General features: G+C 52.4%; 1 protein-coding gene across 1 annotated transcript in view; it reads right to left on the reverse strand.

The window, feature by feature from the left end:
- The window catches only part of LOC144730823 (syntaxin-1B-like), a 74,441-nt gene that overhangs the window by 5,654 nt on the left and 50,154 nt on the right, over positions 1-18,633 (reverse strand). The window contains exon 4 of the mRNA XM_078611598.1: positions 1,621-1,695. Within this exon, the coding sequence (XP_078467724.1) occupies positions 1,621-1,695 (75 nt within the window). The remainder of the gene's footprint in view (positions 1-1,620; positions 1,696-18,633) is intronic.

An 18,633-nucleotide genomic window follows, 5' to 3' on the forward strand; every position in this document is an offset into this window, starting at 1 on the left:
TGTGGTGAGTGTGTGTGTGGTGAGTGTGTGTGTGTGTGTGAGTGTGTGTGTGGTGAGTGTGTGTGTGGTGAGTGTGTGTGTGGTGAGTGTGTGTGTGGTGAGTGTGTGTGTGTGGTGAGTGTGGTGTGTGGTGAGTGTGTGTGTGGTGAGTGTGTGTGTGTGGTGAGTGTGTGTGTGGTGAGTGTGTGTGTGGTGAGTGTGTGTGGTGAGGGTGTGTGTGTGGTGTGTGTGTGGTGAGTGTGTGTGTGGTGAGTGTGTGTGTGTGGTGTGTGTGTGGTGAGTGTGTGTGGTGAGTGTGTGTGTGTGGTGAGTGTGTGTGGTGAGTGTGTGTGTGGTGAGTGTGTGTGTGGTGAGTGTGTGTGTGGTGTAGTGTGTGTGTGGTGAGTGTGTGTGTGGTGAGTGTGTGTGTGGTGAGTGTGTGTGTGGTGAGTGTGTGTGTGTGGTGAGTGTGTGTGTGGTGAGTGTGTGTGTGGTGAGTGTGTGTGGTGAGTGTGTGTGTGGTGAGTGTGTGGTGTGGTAGTGTGTGTGTGGTGAGTGTGTGTGTGGTGAGTGTGTGTGTGTGGTGAGGTGTGTGTGTGGTGTGTGTGTGGTGAGTGTGTGTGTGGTGAGTGTGTGTGTGGTGAGTGTGTGTGTGTGGTGAGTGTGTGTGTGGTGAGTGTGTGTGTGGTGAGTGTGTGTGTGGTGAGTGTGTGTGGTGAGTGTGTGTGTGGTGAGTGTGTGTGTGGTGAGTGTGTGTGTGGTGAGTGTGTGTGTGGTGAGTGTGTGTGTGTGGTGAGTGTGTGTGTGGTGAGTGTGTGTGTGGTGTGTGTGTGTGGTGAGTGTGTGTGTGGTGAGTGTGTGTGTGTGTGTGAGTGTGTGTGTGGTGAGTGTGTGTGTGGTGAGTGTGTGTGTGGTGAGTGTGTGTGTGGTGAGTCTGTGTGTGGTGAGTGTGTGTGTGGTGAGTGTGTGTGTGGTGAGTGTGTGTGTGGTGAGTGTGTGTGGTGAGTGTGTGTGTGGTGAGTGTGTGTGAGGTGAGTCTGTGTGTGGTGAGTGTGTGTGTGTGGTGAGTGTGTGGTGAGTGTGTGTGTGGTGAGTGTGTGTGTGGTGAGTGTGTGTGTGGTGAGTGTGTGTGTGGTGAGTGTGTGTGTGGTGAGTGTGTGTGTGGTGAGTGTGTGTGTGGTTAGTGTGTGTGTGAGTTAGTGTGTGTGTGTGTGTGGTGAGTGTGATGTGGTGTATGTGTGTGTGTGTGGTGAGTGTGTGTGTGGTTAGTGAGTGTGGTTAGTGAGTGTCATTAGCGTGTGTGTATGTGTTACGAGAGGCTTAGACAGAGCGAGAAACACCCAGACCCTGGACTCGAACTCAAGCTCGCAACGAAACTGACTCCGACACGGCGTGAACACGACAAACCAAACCAACACGCAGAGACACATTTGTTTACGAATTAGGTTTTAAAAACAACAACCCTCTCCCCGCAAATATTTCAAGAGCCACAATGCACCGTCGTGGTGACCACGTGACGGCGGTGAGCCCTTCACAAGGAACGTGACGGAAGACGGCCCTTTAAGAGCCGCGTGTGGCCTCAGGTTACCCCCAGCCCCCCCGTCCCTGGTCACGGCCATCACGAACCACGACGACACGAACCTTTTAATTTGGAGCGCACGCGGTTGGCTGTCTTCTTGATGTCTGCCATCAGGTCTTCCAGTTCTTGCTTGGTCTCTGTGCAAAACGGCAGCAGTGCAGCAAAGTCGGTGAGTGGACCTTCCCACGCTTGTGCGGGGGTTCGTTTGACCATACTTCACCACGCTTGTTTGGTGCACGCTGCTGCTGTTTCTTTATTTGATTAGTGGGGGTTTTTATTTTAAAACATTTTTTGTCCTTTTGGTGACATCCAGATCACTCCTGCGAATGAGACTTCTCTGTTCCGGTCTCGTGAGTTACTCGCCTGGCTAAGCGAAGTCAAATTGGACACTCACCCACTCACTCATGTGACTCACTCACCCACTCATTAGCTGACTCACCCACTCACTCACCCACTCACTCACCCACTCACTCACCCACCCACTCACTCACCCACTCTTGCGAATGAGACTTCTCTGACCCGGTCTCTTGAGTTACCTGGCTATGTGAAGTCAAAATTGGACACTCACCCACCCACTCACTCATGTGACTCACTCACCCACTCATTAGTTGACTCACCCCCCACTCACCCACCCACCCACGCACTCACTCACCCACTCACTCATCCACTCACTCACCCACCCACTCACCCACCCACTCACCCACCCCACTCACCCACTCACCCACTCACTCACCCACTCACTCACCCACTCACTCACCCACCCACTCACCCACCCACTCACCCACTCACTCACCCACTCACCCACTCACTCACCCACCCACTCACCCACTCACTCACCCCCCACTCACCCACCCACTCACGCACTCACTCACCCACTCACTCATCCACTCACTCACCCACCCACTCACCCACCCACTCACGCACTCACTCACCCACTCACTCATCCACTCACTCACCCACCCACTCACCCACCCACTCACCCACCCACTCACTCACCCACTCACCCACCCACCCACTCACCCACCCACTCACCCACTCACTCACCCACTCACTCACCCACTCACTCACCCACCCACTCTTGCGAATGAGATTTCTCCATCCCGGTCTCTTGAGTTCTCAACTGGTTCAACAAAATCAACTTGAACCTCGAACGCGGGCGGGGCTTCAGCACAGGCGTGAACGCATACGAGTACAGTACCGTACAACACATGACCATTCCCTGCTTTGATGGGCATTGAGGAACTGGTGCTCATCTCCCATTGACAGCCCTGAGACGGCGGTGGAAATTCCACATTACTATGGCGGGGGCGAGTCTTCCCGTAAGGACAACCCGCACAACACAAAGCGGCACTCGTTTCGTCGACCTCCTCCCACAGTCACGATGGCCTGAGTCGACAACACCCCCGCCATCCACCCCAAGCAGGATGTGTTATTAAGAAGGGTCAAGGCTCGAAACGTCGTCTGATGTATATTGCATTAAACGCCACACCGCGTTACTGACGCACGCCTACAGATGTTTTGGTTTTCGTTTGCGTTAATTAATTTCCTCGATGTGGTCCTGGGGTTTTTTGGCGATCATCGGCAAGGCAATCAAACAAACCCCGCAGCTGGACAGAGCCACAGCGGGGCAGGTGAAAAGGCGAGGACACGGATGGGAAGTCCGAGCTCAACGATGATGTTAGTCACCAGGTAACGCAGCAAGTAGAACCCCCACTGAGCCTGGAGCTCTTTGTACAGAGGCGACCTGGTCACACGCGATGATGATGATGATGATAGCTGCTCATCATCACGGTGGCTGAGATCATCTGATGATGATAGCTGCTCATCATCACGGTGGCTGAGATCATCATCATCACCATTATAATCATCACCATCGTCATCACGTGGGGATTTATATCAGCAGCCAAATTATCCTAAATGTGTTGTTGTTTCTTGAGGTGGGGGTTGGAGGGGGGGGGGAAACCCGGAGGAGGAACCCGGAGAACAATTCACGCCACCACCACGGGGAGGGAGGGGAGAGAGTACACGCGGAACTCCAAATATACAACAAACAGGCATCGCCTGGGTCCAGAATCGAACCCACGAAAACCTCCTGCGTATCAGGCGAGTTTGAGACGTACCGCATCTCAAAGCATCGGCCTAAATTCGCGCGAGCAAGGGACCAATTTTGGAATTGTCTCCCATCACCACCAGCACCATCATCACCACCATAAAAAAATACAACGATCCCCCGTGTAGCCTGGAACAGGCTGTTTGGGCAAGTGCTGTTAGCGAGCACATATGAAGGCCGGCACGGCACACCAGGAGGTGGGTGGCCAGCAGCACGCCCGATCGCCTTTGTCTCCCCAGTCGCGATGTTTACACACCGCACCAGGTACTCATTTGAGGCTGAGTCGACCTAGGGGAGGCCCAGGACCGGTTCAGATAATCGTCACTGGTGTTAGCCGTGAGCGGAAATCGAACTCGGGTCGCCGGGTTTGTGGCGCAGCGCGCTAACCGCTACACCACCACTCCCCACCACCACCACCACCAACAATCACCAGCATCACTACCACTACCATCATAACCATAACCGCCAACATCACCACCACCACCACCATCATCATCACCACCACCATCATCATAACCATAACCGCCAACATCACCTCCACCATCATCACCACCACCAGCATCACCACCATCATCTCCACCATTATCACCACCACCACCATCATCACCACCACCATAACTACCACCACCACCACCATCACCACCACCATCATTACCACCACCTCCATCACCACCACCATCACCACCTCCATCACCACCACCACCACCTCCATCATCACCACCACCACCACCATCATCATCATCACCACCACCACCATCACCACCACCACCACCACCATCATCATCACCACCACCACCATCATCATCACCACCATCATCACCACCACCACCATCATCTCCACCACCACCACCACCACCATCATCACCACCACCACCATCACCACCACCACCATCACCACCACCATCACCACCACCATCATCACCATCACCACCATCACCACCACCATCACCACCACCATCACCACCACCACCATCATCACCATCACCACCATCACCACCATCAACACCATCGTCTCATCGACTTCCTGCTCCGCCTAATCCCCCAAAACTCTCGTAACGCAAAAATTCTCGCTCGTTTTAAATAATAAAAAAACAAGCAGCGTCCGACGACCCCTCTCTTGTGACAACGTTGACGACGATGATTGTCCCCCCCCCCCGCGGCGTGCTCCAGCAAATTGTTTTGTAGACCCCTAAACCCCTCCCGCCACCACTACCACCACTACCACCACATCCACCACCCCCCAAGGATGTTTGCCTCGCCCCACACGCAGAGTTAATCACGGGCTCCCTCTCTCTCCTCTCTCTCTCTCCTCTCTCTCTCCCCGGAGCCGCTATAGACTTGGTGTCTTCATCAAATCCACATTCCTCTGCCGACTGTCCGCACTGCGCTAATTTCTGCCGAGGAAATTGGAAATCGCCATCTCCCCTACCCCCCGAGGCGCGCCTCTCGTCCCGCGGGCACGGGGAGGCGAGGTGGGCTCGCGGGTGTGAGTGGGTATATGAAGGGGGTATAAGGAGGGGGTGGGGGGGGTTATATATGGCCCGTTCGACTCCACGCGACTCGATCTCCGGGCGCGGCAGCTGACGTCGTAGACGTTGATAATTGTTTTTTTAACCTTTCTATCTGGCAACAAAACTGACACATTTTTTTTTTTACAAGAAGTCATGTTTGCATTGACCAGAATACCTGCAGCCATAATGCAAACAACAAAAAACAACTCTGATAATGTATGCACTGTCCTTGAAGTTGATTGGTCCACACCCGAGACAGCTATCCTTAGAGCCTAGTCTCACATGGGTTGGACCAGATGACGCCAAAAGGCGCACAACTCAAAGACAACGCACCATCAGAGTATGAGAGCTCGGGGTAAGCATTTACACCATTGGAACCTCATTTGCCAGTTAAAAAAATATGATAATTGTTTTTTTTACCCTTCTATCTGGCAACAAAACTGACACCTTTTTTACGAGGAGTCATGTTTGCATAGACCACAATACCTGCGGTCGTAATGTCCCACCTGGCACGCGACAGGCGACGCCGATTCCATTCCACTCCATCTCCCGTCGTTGCCGTTTGAGTACCGGTGCAAGTGCATTCCTAACCACCACCACCAGCACCACCCCCCCCCCCCCAGCGCACCACGTCACGCTGCCTTTGTCTCCCCACCGCTGGTGTTTACGACGCTGCTACCCGGCAACTGATTTTAGGCCAAGTCGACGTAGGCGAGGTCCGGGTCCCGTTCGGATACTCGTCACCGACGCTGGTCGAACTCGCGCCGTCGCGGCCACCGCTCTTCGCGAACACACATTGCACGAGGCAAAGATCCCCCGTATAGCCTCAACAGACTGTTGGGGCAAGTGCTGTTAGCGGCGAGGACCTGTGAAGGTGCGCACGGCACACGAGAGGGGGTTGGCGGCAAGCACCACGCCCGGCCGCCTTTGTCTCCCCAGTGGCGATGTATATACACGCCTGCACCACGTACTCATTTGAGGCCGAGTCGACCTAGGGGATGCCCAAGACCGGTTAAAATAATCGTCACCGCTGGTGGTGCTGGCCGTGGGCGGGAATCCAACTCGGGTCTCTGCGTAGCGCAGCGCGCTGACCGCTGCACCACCGCTCTCCCGCACGTTACACAACAACAACAACAACACTAAAGTGGCGGTGACGTCACCGCGGCGCTTGTGCCATGCTAGGTGCACGTTGAAGGGCACGTCAAGTGTCGAAGGCTCGCTGCTTGCGATAGGGGCACGGAACAGACCCAGGTGCCATGGGTTGACTGAGATAACTCGCAGATGCACCACCCAACACGTTACACACTCACTCACACACACTCACACACTCACTCGCACACACTCACACACACTCGCACACACTCACACACTCACTCGCACACACTCACACACACTCGCACACACTCACACACTCACTCGCACACACTCACACACACTCACACACACTCACACACACTCACACACTCACTCGCACACACTCACACACACTCACACACTCACTCGCACACACTCACACACACTCGCACACACTCACACACTCACTCGCACACACTCACACACACTCACACACACTCACACACTCACTCGCACACACTCACACACACTCACACACACTCACACACTCACTCAGAGCCTTCACAGACTGTTGGGGCAAGTGCTGTTAGCGAGCACCTATGAAGGCCGGCACGGCACACGAGGGGGTGGGTAGTCAGCACCATGCCCGGCCGCCTTTGTCTCCCCAGTGGCGATTTTAACACACTGCAGCGCACTAACAGCTACACTACCGCAACACATTACACACTCACTCACACACACTCGCACACACTCACTCGCACACACTCACTCGCACACACTCACTCACACACTCACGCACACACTCACTCGCACACACTCACTCACACACTCACGCACACACTCACTCACACACACTCACTCGCACACACTCACTCACACACACTCACACACTCACTCGCACACACTCACTCGCACACACTCACTCACACACACTCACACACTCGCACACACTCACTCGCACACACTCACTCGCACACACTCACTCACACACTCACGCACACACTCACTCACACTCACTCGCACACACTCACTCACACACACTCACACACTCACTCGCACACACTCACTCGCACACACTCACTCACACACACTCACTCGCACACACTCACTCGCACACACTCACTCACACACTCACGCACACACTCACTCACACTCACTCGCACACACTCACTCACACACACTCACTCGCACACACTCACTCACACACACTCACACACTCACTCGCACACACTCACTCGCACACACTCACTCACACACACTCACACACTCACACACACTCACTCGCACACACTCACACACACTCACACACTCACTCGCACACACTCACTCGCACACACTCACTCACACACTCACACACTCACTCGCACACACTCACTCACACACACTCACTCGCACACTCGCACACACTCACTCACACACACTCACACACTCACTCGCACACTCGCACACGCACACTCACTTACTCACTCACTCACACACTCACTCACACACACTCACACACTCACTCGCACACTCGCACACTCACTTACTCACTCACTCACACACTCACTCACTCACACTCACACACTCGAGCACACACTCACTCACACTCACTCGCACGCACACTCGCACGCACACTCCCACACTCACTCGCAGGCAAACTCCCACACTCACTCACTCGCACACACACTCACTCATACTCACACACTCGAACACTCACTCGAACACTCACTCACACACACACTCACTCACTCGCACACTCACTCACCCACTCAGACACGGGAGGGATTACTAATGAACGGGCACGCGATTAGGCCTGTGCGCTGGCGCTGTGATCACAACTCGAGGAGCGGACTGCATCCACGGGGATTTGGTACAGGGGGTCTCTCAACAGCGGCAACGCGAGCACTGCCACCAATGAGCTCTGCTACGTTGAAGGGCAATTGCCTGGAACGTCGCCTATTATTTATTTGTTCCTCCCTGGGGCATTGATGTTGACGAATGTGTCGAGTTTTTTTCTAATTGTCACTAGCAATATCATCATCATCAGCAGCAGAATTATGAGCAGCAGCAGCATCATCAACAGTGGTAGAGGCATTATGACCATCGTCATCATCAGCAGCAGCATGATCAGCAATAGCATCATCAACAGTAATAGAGGCATTATGACCATCATCAGCAGCAGCAGCATGATCAGCAGTAGCATCATCAACAGTGGTAGAGGCATTATGACCATCATCATCAGCAGCAGCAGCATGATCAGCAGTAGCATCATCAACAGTGGTAGAGGCATTATGACCATCATCATCAGCAGCAGCAGCATGATCAGCAGTAGCATCATCAACAGTGGTAGAGGCATTATGACCATCATCATCATCAGCAGCAGCATGATCAGCAGTAGCATCATCAACAGTGGTAGAAGCATTATGACCATCATCAGCAGCAGCAGCATGATCAGCAGCAGCATCATCAACAGTGGTAGAGGCATTATGACCATCATCATCAGCAGCAGCAGCATGATCAGCAGTAGCATCATCAACAGTAATAGAGGCATTATGACCATCATCATCAGCAGCAGCATGATCAGCAGTAGCATCATCAACAGTGGTAGAGGCATTATGACCATCGTCATCATCAGCAGCAGCATGATCAGCAATAGCATCATCAACAGTAATAGAGGCATTATGACCATCATCATCAGCAGCAGCAGCATGATCAGCAGCAGCATCATCAACAGTGGTAGAGGCATTATGACCATCATCATCATCAGCAGCAGCATGATCAGCAGTAGCATCATCAACAGTGGTAGAGGCATTATGACCATCATCATCATCAGCAGCAGCATGATCAGCAATAGCATCATCAACAGTAATAGAGGCATTATAACCATCATCATCAGCGGCAGCATGATCAGCAGTAGCATCATCAACAGTGGTAGAGGCATTATGACCATCATCAGCAGCAGCAGCATGATCAGCAGTAGCAACGGGAGCAGCAGACAATCCAGTGTGTGATTACAGCCGCATGGATTCAAGACAAGCAAGCTGATTTGGTGCACGAAAGCTTGGCTCTGTTGCCGATGAGACACTACGAATCGAAACCGGCCCAGAGATTTGCTCGTCTAGACTCACTGCTGTCGAGACCATATGCACTCCCAGAAGGCCGTGCGGTGGCTGATTGGATGTGTACGAATACTTTGGTCGTTCGTGTGATTTGAGTTCGATTTCAAGGTGTAGATGTTTTAGTCAGTCTACTAGATTTTACAAAAGGATAAACATTGCTTGCTCCCTGGCTCCCACTCTCCCTCCCTCACCTCTCTCCCTCCTTCCTTCACCTCTCTCCGACTCTCCCACTAGTCCTTCCTTCCCCACCTCCCTCCCTCCGACTATCTCACCGTCTCTCCCACTCTCTCACTATACCACTCTCCCTCACCTCTCTCCCACTCTCCCATCCTCTCTCTCTCCCTCACCTCTCTCCCACCATCTCTATAAATTCCCAGCTCCGTTGTTCTCGTTAATGACCCCGCCGGTCGGGGAGACGTCTCTCTCTCTCTCCCCAATCTCCCCCCATTCTCCCCCCCCACTCTCCCCCCCCACTCTCCCCCCCCACTCTCCCCCCCCCCACTCTCCCCCCCCACTCTCCCCCGCCACTCTCCCCCCACTCTCCCCCCCACTCTCCCCCCCCCACTCTCCCCCCCCCCACTCTCCCCCCACTCTCCCCCCCACTCTCCCTATCACCGTTTGTGCTGGGCGCAGCAAATCGGGCGGAATTGATTTTTGACGCACAAAAACCCTAAATCAATGTCCACGATGTAAGAATAAATCTCCACCCTCTTCCGCGGCGATTCGATTAATTTGCCGTAATTAGATTTCATAATTATAATAACAAACAAAACCTCAAGACATGCGTCGATAACACTGTGGCCTTAAAAATTGATATAATAGGCGACGTTTCGGTCAATGGCCCTTCGTCAGAGCACACGAAGAGGCCAGCGCGTACACCGTCATCATTATCAGCCATTGTCTATCCACTGTTCCATCAAGTCCCCAGTACCTTTTGTCACGTGTTCGTCCGCACTCCTGCACCTGGGGCCTGCTACCATCGCTCCTCCATTCCCGTGATGGTCTTCAACTTAGCCGCGTCTCCCTCCTTTGACTGCGATTCCATCGCGAGTCTCGTCCGTCGGGCCGAGATTCCATCTTACAACTAAAATATTTTTTTTTTTCAAAATACAATTTTACGAGGTAAGGCCCAATGAGCTACACAGCTATTTCTCCAGAAGCGACCAGACGATCGCAAACGAGAGCTCAAACGAAGTGGCCCATCACGTGGACATTTATAGCAGCCAAATACCCTGAACGCGTGTTGATGCTAGATGTGGAGGGAAAAACCGGAGGATCCGGAGAAAAATCCACACGACCACCGGGGATAGAGAGAGACATGGAAACTCCAAATATACAGCAGGCGTCAGGGTCGGGATAGAACCCACGACCTCCTGCATACCAGGCGAGGTAGTTAACATCTACTATCCACCGTGATGATGATAGTGAGACACGAAAACTCAAAATATACAGCAGGCGTCAGGGTCGGGATGGAACCCACGACATCCTGTGTACCAGGCGAGGTAGTTAACATCTCCTAGCCACCGTGATGATGATGAGAGTGAGACACGAAAATTCCAAATATAGAGCAGGCGTCAGGGTCGAGATCGAACCCACGACCTCCTGTATACCAGGCGAGGTAGTTAACATCTCCTAGCCACCGTTATCCGCGATGTGTCCTGGGCCAAGCCCATGCGATGAATAGATTACAATACAAGTCCGGCCGCCTTTGTCTCCCCAGTAATAAATAAGTAATCGATTATAATCGATAATGACCAATCAATGCATCGTTGTAAATTTAGAAGGCCACCCATGTGGCAATGGGAGAACCGTGATAATGGCGCATTGATTAGGAATTGATTATCGCTGGATTATTGATCTCGCGGGAAGTGCGCGAGCGTAAGAATCGAATCGTTTATCGATTCGTCATGTTGCACACAGTCGAACCGAAAACCAGAATTGACCGCTTTTTCATGAACCGAAACCGAAAAACGTACCGATGTGTATATACACACACAACAGAAATTTTGCTCTGGAACGGTAAAGTAAAACGATAATAATCTGAATAATAAGAAAAATTCGGCGACCGAGGCAAACCGTTAACCGGAAACCGAAAATTACGAACCGTAACCGAAAACGAAGTATGATAATTGATTTTATTTACCCTTCTATCTGGCAACAAAACTGACACCTTTTTTACAAGGAGTCATGTTTGCATATACCACAATACCTGCAGTCATAATGCAAACAAAAAACATAACTCTGATAATGTATGTGCACTGTCCTTGAAGTTGATTGGTCCACACCCGAGACAGCTTTCCTTAGAGCCTAGTCTCACATGGTGTTGGACCAGATGATGCCAAAAGGCGCACAACTCAAAGACAATGCACCATCAGAGTATGAGAGCTCGGGGTAAGCATTTACACCATTGGAACCTCATTTGCCAGTAAAAAATATATGATAATATGATAATTGTTTTGTTGCCAGATAGAAGGGTAAAAAAACTATTATCATATGTTTTACTGGCAAATGAGGTTCCAATGGTGAAAACTAATTAGTTCGACATCCCTTATGATTTTGTCATTCGCACGGACCAAAGTTGAAGTAAACTCTCTGCAGCCGCTAGGGGCCGCAACATTCGCCACACAAATGAGAAAAAAAAACTGCAGAAAATCGTTTACGATTCAAATCGGGGTGAGAATCTTTGTTTAGACTGGAGGAGGAATCCGATGAGCGATGAAGCTCTTTATGTCACAGATGTCCAGGATGGATGGGTTGGGGTGAGGAGGAGAGGAGGAGGGGGGGGGGGGCAACGCGAACTCCTACTTTCGTAATTGCATTACCGCGTGACCAGAGTTGTTGCGTGACTGTACCGACTGATTAATTGGCTGGCTAAGTTCATTGGCTTCGCCCGCAGACTGGGTCAATAGCCCTGCGAGAGCTTTAACCAATCGCGAGCGGCCGAATGAGCACGAGGCGGCGGCGACGAAGAAGAAGAGAGGGGGGAGGGGGGAGGGGGTGGTCCGTCACGATTCCGCGGTCGTCACAGATTCATAACAATTGACGTTTCTCGCTGATGAGACGCTGCGTGTCGAAACTCGCGTTTGCTTCAAACAAACATTTGCGGACACACCACGGCGCGCGCTCCCGAGATGGGAAAGGACGCGTGGCTGATGGGGCCGCTAAGAAATAAAAAAAAAACCTAAACACATTCCTGCGGAGGGAGCTGGTAGGAACGTTGGGTTGCTCGGTCAATGGCCAGGGTCAACGGCGGCGTGGTGTATTCCGCAAATATGGCCGACTGTGAGGGCGGGCACAAGCCGGCGTGAGTAGGTTAAACGTTGAGTTTTATAAGGGCACCACGGGGTGACCAGCCCCTCCCAACCCAGCCCCTCCCCATCCAGCCCCACCCCTCCCACCCCCCACCCAGCCCCACCCAGCCCCTCCCCACCCAGCCCCTCCCCACCCTCCCCTCCCCACCCAGCTCCTCCCTGCACGACGGACGGACACAATAACCCCCTTGTGGGCTGGTGTAACCAGGAGGTTCCTACCAGTACAAGGTACATTTTTTTTAACCGGGTGAGAACCCACGAGAGACAGGGAGAGGATTCTGCTTTGCAACATTGACCAGTAATTCAGCTAAATAGAAATCAGCACAAAGCAATCGTGCCACATAAGAAATCCCAAAAATATTGCACGAACATCAATCAATAGAGCGGATTGAGAGGGGGAAGGGGGGTGGAAGAGAGAGAGAGGCAAATGAGTATGAGAGAAGACAGGAGAGAGAGAGAGAGAGGGAGGGAGGAGACGAGGAGAGAAATCGAGAGCAGAAGGGAGAGTGGAGAGAGAAGAAAATGAAGGAACGAGGAGACAGGAAAGAAATGGGGGAGGGGGGGGGTGTGGAGATGATGGGGAGAGAAAGGAGGAAGAGAAGAGAGGGAGGAGGAAGAGGAGAGATGATAAAGAGAACGGAGAAAACGGGAGAAGCAAATGAAGGCAAGAGCGGAGGGAGAGGGTAAGGGTTTTGGAGCAGCATCACCCAGTGAAATATCAACCCCGAGGTGGTGGACATGCATTAGCGTGTGTGCGAGTGTGTGCGTGTGTGTGTGCGTGTGAGAGTGTGTGTGCGTGTGTGTGAGTGTGTGTGCGAGTGTGTGCGTGTGTCCGAGTGTGTGTGTGAGTGTGTGCGTGTGTGTGAGTGTGTGTGAGAGTGTGTGTGCGTGTGTGAGAGTGTGTGTGCGTGTGTGCGAGTGTGTGCGTGTGTGCGTGTGTGCGAGTGTGTGTGCGAGTGTGCGCGTGTGTGTCAGAGTGTGCGTGTGAGTGTGTGTGAGTGTGTGCGTGTGTGTGAGTGTGTGCGTGTGTGTGAGAGTGTGTGTGCGTGTGTGTGAGTGTGTGTGCGTGCGAGTGTGTGTGTGTGCGAGTGTGTGCGTATGTGTGTGCGTGTGTGCGAGTGTGTGCATGTGTGTGTGTGCGTCTGTGTCAGAGTGTGTGCGTGTGTGTCAGAGTGTGTGTGTGTGAGTGTGTGCGTGTGTGAGAGTGTGTGTGAGAGTGTGTGTGCGTGTGTGAGAGTGTGTGTGCGTGTGTGCGAGTGTCTGCGTGTGTGTGTGTGTGTGCGAGTGTGTGCGTGTGTGCGTGTGTCAGAGTGTGTGCGTGTGTGTCAGAGTGTGTGCGTGTATGAGTGTGCGCGCGCGTGTTAGAGATTTGATGATTTATTTATGAAAAATCCATTCTTGCGGTGATGATACATGCAGCGAGTCATTCGTTTGAAGACACAAAATCTCCATATGAATATCATCGTTGACGTCACAGTCCAGCGCTGTGGATTCTACAGCACTGCGATCCGACTTGTTGCACTGCCATCCCCCGGTGGGAGTCTGGGGAAGTTTTCAGTCGACAACATTTTTTGGGCGCGATCCGCCTGATCCACCAACTCTTGTGCTGAAAGCGCTGTGGATCAAACGCGGGCGAGGCACCATCTCGCGGGGCCATTAACCCCCCTCCCGCCTCCCCACATGCACCCCCCCCCCACTCCACCCCGGCTGCATGCATCATTCATGTGCATCCTGTGTGTTTGGATGAGCCAAGGCCCTCTGCTCCTCTCCCCCCCTCCTCCCTCACTCCTCCTCCGCCCACCCCCGCCGCGCTTTGTGCTGCAAGAAATGCCCCCTTGTTTTTAACTCCTGATTGATTTATTATCATCATCAGCATCAGCAGCAGCAGCAAGCATAATCATCATCACCGCCCGCTACCTAAGAATAACTTCAAAAATATGCACCACCACCATCATCAGCAGCAGCAGCATTATTATTATTACATCAAAACACTTAGCAAAAAAATATTATTTGTTATTTCAATAGTTTATCATCGCTCTCGCAGCCTTTGATCTTCATCTCAAACCACCACCACCGTCATCATCATCAACCCACTGCGGGATGAAGGTCTCCCACCAAACCTCGCACGCCCTCCTCCCTCTCACTCCAAGCCGTCGCCATCCCAAGACAACCCCCTCTTCGATCGTCCCAGCGCCACGACGGACCGAGAGCGCATCGCTCCATCTTGCGCGCGAGTGGGACGTTCAGCCGTGCGGCTTCTCCCTCCTTTGACTGCCACTCCGTTCCGCATTCTCGACCCCCCCACCCCTACCCCCCCCCCCCCCCCAATGTGGCCACCGCTGCTTCTGGCCATCCACTTCGGCTCGAAGTTGTCTTGTGGTTGTTGTTTGACTTGCATCCCACTGGGATTTTTGCACACAGTGTTGGTGTACGGTGCTTTTCTGCAATATTTTGCTGTCTTTTCTCAAATTTTTATGTTTGCACATAGTCACTATAAGATGTTTTCTTGTTCATGTTTTCTGTTTGTTGCGGTTGCACCCGATTCAAGAGCCGAATGGCTCACAGGGCTACACCTAATCAATGAACTTGAACTTGAGTACAGTTCGAGATTGACACAAGAGCGCCACCAGCCTTCTCTCGCGTCTGCTTCTATTAAACCCGTTATGTTTTGTGATTTTTTTTGTTTTTTTTTGTTAAAAAGTAGTAATTTTATGCGGCAAAGAGCGCTGTAACGAGGTCTGCCTGTTACCACCGCAATCACCACCACCATCAGCACTACCACCATCAGCACCACCACCATCAGCACTACCACCATCAGCACCACCACCATCGACACCACCACCATCGGCACTACCACCATCAGCACCACTACCATCAGCACCACCACCATCAGCACTACCACCATCGTCGCTTTTCTTACTATTGACACGACCACCACAATCATTCGCACCAACACAATCATCACCCACAATCAGTAGCACCACCACCACAAGAGTGAGTGTGAGAGTGAGTGTGAGAGTGAGTGTGAGAGTGAGTGCGAGGGAGTGTGAGTGTGAGAGTGGGAGGGAGTGTGAGGGAGTGTGTGAGGGAGTGTGAGGGAGTGTGTGAGGTAGTGGGAGGCAGTATCAGAGAGAGTGTGAGGGAGTGTGAGAGGGAGTGTGAAGGAGTGTGAGTGTGAGTGTAAGAGTGAGTGTGTGAGAGTGAGTGTGAGAGTGGGAGGGAGAGTGCGAGGGAGTGTGAGAGGGAGAGTGTGAGAGTGAGTGTGAGAGTGAGTGTGAGAGTGGGAGGGAGAGTGCGAGTGTGAGTGTAAGAGTGAGTGTGTGAGAGTGAGTGTGAGAGTGGGAGGGAGAGTGCGAGGGAGTGTGAAAGGGAGAGTGTGAGAGTGAGTGTGAGAGTGAGTGTGAGAGTGGGAGGGAGAGTGTGAGTGTAAGAGTGAGTGTGTGAGAGTGAGTGTGAGAGTGGGAGGGAGAGTGCGAGGGAGTGTGAGAGGGAGTGTGAAGGAGTGTGAGTGTGAGAGTGAGTGTGAGTGTAAGAGTGAGTGTGTGAGAGTGAGTGTGAGAGTGGGAGGGAGAGTGCGAGGGAGTGTGAGAGGGAGAGTGAGCGAGTGTGAGGCAGTATCAGAGAGTGTGAGAGGGAGTGTGAGAGTGAGGGGGAGTGCGAGAGAGAGGAGCAGTGAGCCGCCACGCATCCACATCGCCGCTCACCCACTCTCCATGCGTCGCAGGGGCAACTCGAATAATTAATCGAATCGACAACTTCAGAATCCCTTCACCCGAATCGATTCCCCCCCCCCCCCCACCCTTGACCTCCACCCCCCCCCCCCCATGCTCCCCCCTCCCCCTATCCCCACGCCTCCCCCAGGTCTCACACCAGATCCTCTGCTATCGATTTGAACTCGAGTCGGAAATAGCACTGGGAAGTTCAAACCTCGACGATGGAATCACGGTGGGAGGAGCTGGGGGGGGGGGGGAGAGACGGGGGGGGGGGGGAGACAGGGGGGGGGGGGTTATGTATGATATTGATTTAGGGGGCACAAGGTCTAGCCTGCCCTCTCTCCGTCCAAGATTGTATTTTTAAACACGAATTATTTTTTAAAAATAGAAGTTAACGACGATGGTCAATACTAGTGCTGGGATGTGATGATGGGGGTGATGCGAGTGACGGGAATGATGGGATGTGGTGATGGGGGTGATGTGAGTGACACGAGTGATGTGGTGATGGGATGTAATGATGGGGCTGATGTGAGTGACACAAGTGATGTGATGATGGGAGTGATGGGATGTGAGTGATGGGATGTGATGACACGGGCGATGTGAGTGACACGAGTGCTGTGATGATCGGATGTTATGATGGGGGTGCTGTGAGTGACACAAGTGATGTGATGATGGGATGTGATGATGGGAGTGATGTGATGTGAGTGATGGGATGTGATGACTGTGGCGATGTGAGTGACACGAGTGATGTGGTGATGGGATGTGATGATGGGGGTGATGTGGGTGATGGGATGTGATGATGGGGGGTGACGTGATGTGAGTGATGGGATGTGATGATGGGGGTGATGTGAGTGATGGGATGTGATGATGGGGGTGACGTGATGTGAGTGATCGGATGTGATGATGGGGGTGATGTGAGTGATGGGATGTGATGATGGGGGGTGATGTGATAGGGCGTGATGATGGGGGTGACGTGAACGCGGATATATTCTCAGAGATCGTCATTAAACCGCGCTTGCTGCTGCTGCTGCCGCAAATGCCCCGAATAGCTCGAGGTATTGATTGGGGGGTGGGGGTCGGGAGGGGAGGGGCGGGGGAAGGGGAGGGGCGGGGGGGGCTGGAGTGTTATGTGGGGGGGGGGGGGGGGCGCTCTAATACGCGAGTGGAGGATGTGAGAGTTGATGACGGAGCGGTTGGGGGTGGAGGAGAGTTCACGGTGTAGACCCCAAGTCGCGGTGGCCCTTGATGAGGAAGACGAACTTCACTAACTTCACTCACTAACTTCACTAACTTTACTCACTAACTTCACTTCACTCACTTCACTCGCTCGCTCGCTCATGGACGCTGCCCTGCCACCCGCTACCTTTCTACGGGACCCCCGCAATCATCAGCATCGTAATCACCATCACCCGCACCGCCGATTCGCACGGTTGGCTACGTACGGCGCGAAAGAAGTTCAGCATGCATACATCGTCATCTCATCGTAATCACCATCACCATCGTCGTCGTCGCTGTCATTGCCACATTTGAGGTCATCACCACCATCATCACCATCATCATCATCACCGAATTCATCTTTGTCATCACCATGATCATCATCGCCGTCATTGCCACATTCGAGGTCGTCACCATCATCACCACCATCATCACCACCATCACCACCATCATCACCATCATCATCATCATCACCGAATTCATCTTTGTCATCACCATGATCATCATCGCCGTCATTGCCACATTCGAGGTCGTCACCATCATCATCGTGGTCATCATCGTCACCACTGACTTGATCACTGTAACCACCATCATGATCGCGGTCATGCATTGTCTGCACGTTTAACTTTCGTCATTTTTAAATCCTTTATATTAAGTTCGCTTGCTTGCTTGCTTGCGTGCTTGCTTGCATGCGTGCTTGCTTGCTTACGACCGTGCAAATCTTTGGTCGTTTTTTAACCCACTTCCCGTGATCCAATCGAGCTGACATTTTCCACACAGACTCGTTGTGCGAGACAATTAATGTTCGTGAAAAAAAATTCCCAAAATTTTACACTGTTTAGGGAAAACAAATTAAATATTTAATTACCAATTGCTTAATACTGGCAGACAATCATCTGACCCATAGGTGGCAGCCATCTCAAGCCAGAGGACGAGAAGACTCTAGCCTCCACGCATATAAAGTATTTATAGTGAAAAACTTTGTTTTTACGGGTTTACTTGTTAGTCTCTCGCGTATCACGTGAGGTTCGGGGCGATGA

Source organism: Lampetra planeri, chromosome 37 (assembly GCF_965212315.1).
Source record: "Lampetra planeri chromosome 37, kcLamPlan1.2.h2, whole genome shotgun sequence".
Lineage (NCBI taxonomy): Eukaryota > Metazoa > Chordata > Hyperoartia > Petromyzontiformes > Petromyzontidae > Lampetra > Lampetra planeri.